Here is a 3,494-nt window from a genome sequence, read left to right as displayed (position 1 = left end):
GGGGGCGGGGAGCCCGAGCGGGTCGGCAGGGAGCCCGCCTGGCAGAGTCGCCAGCACCGCGCGCGGCACGCTGCAGGTGCCACTGTCAGCGCAGCGCAGGCCGGGTGAGTCACCACCGCAAGGAACCGCGTCAGGGTTAATCACAGCCGCAGCCGGGCTGCGAAACACGGAGGCAGCTGCACCGAGTGTATTAATCACCCGGGGACGGTTGAAGTGTTTGTGTTTCACCTGCAGGGCAAGGAGAAACCCGTCCCACTCAAGACCGTACAGGCAGAGGGAAGCACAGTGATAAGCTCCTTTTCCAGCTAATGCTGAAGGTTGCCTTCCCAACAGCAGCCGAGGCTCCCGGCGACGCCGGTATTGCTTCGGGTCATGGGAACGCCACCTCCTTTCCAAGTAACCCTGGCACACCACGACCCGTCGGTATAGCCGTCGCACAGGATGCTCGCGTCATGCCGGGTGCGGAGGCACCTGCCTGCAAATCCCAACGGGCAGCCCGGTGCCATGGGGCTGTGCTGAGCGTGCCGGAGCAAGTGCGGACCCGAGGGTTTCCTGGGAAGCGGCGTGAGCAGCGGCGGCACTCGGTGCCCTCAGCAGTAGCCTGGCACAGGCAGGAGGGCAGCGAGAAAAGTCGGTACTGACCACCTTGGCTGGAGCAGAGGGACATGGCAGAGCCCCAGTGGGTTCCCATGGTCCCGGTTCCTCTGTCAACCTCAGCTGAACACGCCAGCGAGCCAAAATGTCAGCTGGGTGCAGGGCCAGGGTGCCAGTTGTGCCCACACTGCTCTGAAACCACAGCCTGCGCCCAGCTGTGCTACCGCAGCCCCAGGCTGGTGGCATGGACCTGGCACGGGGACGGTGACCGGCTCCCGGGTGTCCTCCCAGGGGATGCCGTGAGGGTGAACCTGCCCAGAGCTCCACCGAGAAGGCACTTGTGGTCTGTGCAGATGAGCAGTTCAGTCAGAGGGTAAATGAACTAATTACCCACTGAGTAAGCACAGTGGGAGATGAAGCCTGCCGTCTTCGTTAATGCGGCACAGAGCCTGCATGCAGCTCCGGGCTCAACGGAACAGCACAAAGATGCTGTCCAGGGCAGGAGATGCTGAGCCCCCAGCCTGGCCACAGCTCCACTGCTCTTCACTCTCACTGCCCAAAGCCCGCCCCAGCATAAAGCCTCCTATGAAGCACCAGCACTCAACCCGTCCAGGCATTGCTCACCTTGGATGGCGGAGAGGTAGACGAAGGCGTCCTCGTGCTGCATGTTCTCCAGGAACACCTGCATGAAGGAGGGAGCACCATCAGCAGCGGCCCTGCACCGGCTGGCAGCGCATGCAGCAGCCCTGCTCCCTCTTCCCTGGCACCTTCAGCTGATGGTGACCGCAAGGTCAGAAGGCTCCGATCATACAGACCATCCCCAGCCCACCAGCACGCTCATCCCCAGCTCTACACCGCAGCACAGGACAGGGACCACAGTAGGAGCCTGGTACCTGGAGGAGTTTCTCCTGAAGCCGAAGTGCCTCCGGATCCCGCTGTGTGATCAGGCTGGCGAGGCGGCGCAGGGCTGCTGCCCGGCCGGGGGGCTGGGGGTCGTAGGCTGATACCAGGAGCTCCTGGAGCCCGGCCGGGGCCGGGCTGTCGGTACACGGGGCTGCAGCGGGACCCGCAATGCCGGGCTCATGGCTCACGCTCTGCTCTTCGCTCCTCTCCCTGGGAGCCGAGGGGCTGCTGCAGCTGTGCCGTGGCGGTGCCTGGCCACCCGCTGGGCTTGGGGCTCCGCCGGGGATGCCAGCAGGGCTCTGCGCTCCTGTCCCCGGCTTCTTTCCCATCACGCCGTCGGCAGCGGCGCCCACCGTCCCGGGGGAGAAGGCACCGTGGGTGCAGATGGCGATGCGCAGGTCTGTGGCCAACTCCTGGGTGAGGGGCTCCGGGTAGGTGCGGGAGAGCTCCTCCAGCAATGGCACCAGCCGCTTCAGCACGGCGAAGTCGCCGGATTGCAGCTGTGGAGGGGGAGAGAAGCAGCACTGGCACAGAGGTAACGGGAGGTTCGCTCCCCGGGATGCTCCTGGCAAGGCAGGCAGGTGGCCCAGAGGTGCACAAGCCCCAGAGGCCATTTTGTAGCCCCGCGGCAGTGCCAAGCCGGCTGCCCTCCATCCCCACCCCATGAACTGGGCTCCAGTCCCCCACGACCTGTTCTTGGGGACAGTGATGCCCCGTGGCCCCAGCACTGATCCCAGCCACGACCGCACCAGCCCCGAGGTGCCACAGGAGAAGGTGGGAAGGGCAAGAGCCCAAAGGAGACCGGTGCCTGTGTGGGAGAGACCCTCGTGCTCGGCATGGGGGGCTGAGGTGGGACATCCCTCCCACCGTCCTGCCAGCGCCGCGTGGGGTTTACCTTTGGTCCTGCCTTCAGTCCTGCCTGGAAGGAAGCTCCAGGCAAGACAGCTGGGACCGACCTGCCCTGAGGCTGCAGTGCCCAAGGGGGAGAACTTCCTGCCCTAACCTGGATTTAACCACTAATCCCAGAAGCAAAATCTGCAAGACCTGAAAAGTGATGCTTTAGCGGAGGTTTTGGAGAGCTTTTCGGATGACTGTGTAAAAAACCCGTGGCCATTGAAATCCAAACAGCTTTGCAGCTGCCTCCAAAACCTTTTGCATTCAATTTGCTTAAATTTGTTAAGTTGCTCCCATTAACGCCAGAGCGGGAGCGGGAGCTCGCCTGGGAGGGGGTCCATTAGAGCTGCAAGACTCTGGGTTTAAGTTTTCTTCAGCTAAATAATGTCTCTTTTCCCAATGTTAGGAATTTAGCAACACGACACAATAAATTATCTTTTTCCACTCACAGTTGGATTTTCCTTTGGGCGAGTCTGGGGATGAAGCAACCCCATCAGCTCATTGATGTAAGTGCAAGCCGGAGTGATTGCAGCGCAGTAACGAATGTGCGATTGCTACCCGGTGGCAGTTAAGCTGACGTCGCGTAACAGGGTAACCGAGCAAGGTACCGTTTTTATAGAGGATTTTCAAGAACGGTACAGCCCACACCGGGAAGTTCGTTGCGCTCCGGAGATGGAGCCTGTGGACGTGTTGGGATGCAGAGGATGCAGTGTTGGTATTTAAAGATGCTGTGTGTGACTGCACTGCTCTGTCAGCGCCTTCTCAGGAGCAGATTTTTGATGATAAATTAATTAACCGGGCTCTCAGGGGTGCCCTACCAGGATTGCACCCTCCGCCAGTGCCCTGGCACTGCTTCGAGGAAAAATTATCTCTCCCTATATATATACACACACTCTCTGGGACCCCAGAGGGACCCCAACCTGGGGAGCACCCAGACCCTGCAGCACCGGCTGCGGTCCCCCTCGGCCGGGCACAGCAGGACAGTGCCGGGTCTCCCCCCTCCCCACACCTTATGGCCACCGACCCCCCCCAGCTTTGCCCCCCTCACCTGGACGGCTCCGCCGAGCATGGCGGCCACCCGCCCCCTGGCCATTGTGACGGCC

At 61.8% G+C, this 3,494-nt stretch overlaps 1 protein-coding gene across 1 annotated transcript in view; it reads right to left on the bottom strand.

The window, feature by feature from the left end:
• LOC104291148 (transport and Golgi organization protein 6 homolog) overlaps window positions 1-3,494 on the bottom strand; it is a 33,391-nt gene that overhangs the window by 6,584 nt on the left and 23,313 nt on the right. Inside the window, 3 exon segments of the mRNA XM_009890348.1 lie at window positions 1,219-1,276; window positions 1,488-1,997; window positions 3,440-3,493. Of these exon segments, the coding sequence (XP_009888650.1) occupies window positions 1,219-1,276; window positions 1,488-1,997; window positions 3,440-3,493 (622 nt within the window).

This window comes from Charadrius vociferus, unplaced genomic scaffold, assembly GCF_000708025.1.
Source record: "Charadrius vociferus isolate BGI_N301 unplaced genomic scaffold, ASM70802v2 scaffold358, whole genome shotgun sequence".
In the NCBI taxonomy this organism is placed as follows: Eukaryota; Metazoa; Chordata; class Aves; order Charadriiformes; family Charadriidae; genus Charadrius; species Charadrius vociferus.
Note: the sequence above shows the minus strand (reverse complement) of the source record. Positions and strands in the feature narration are given on the sequence as shown.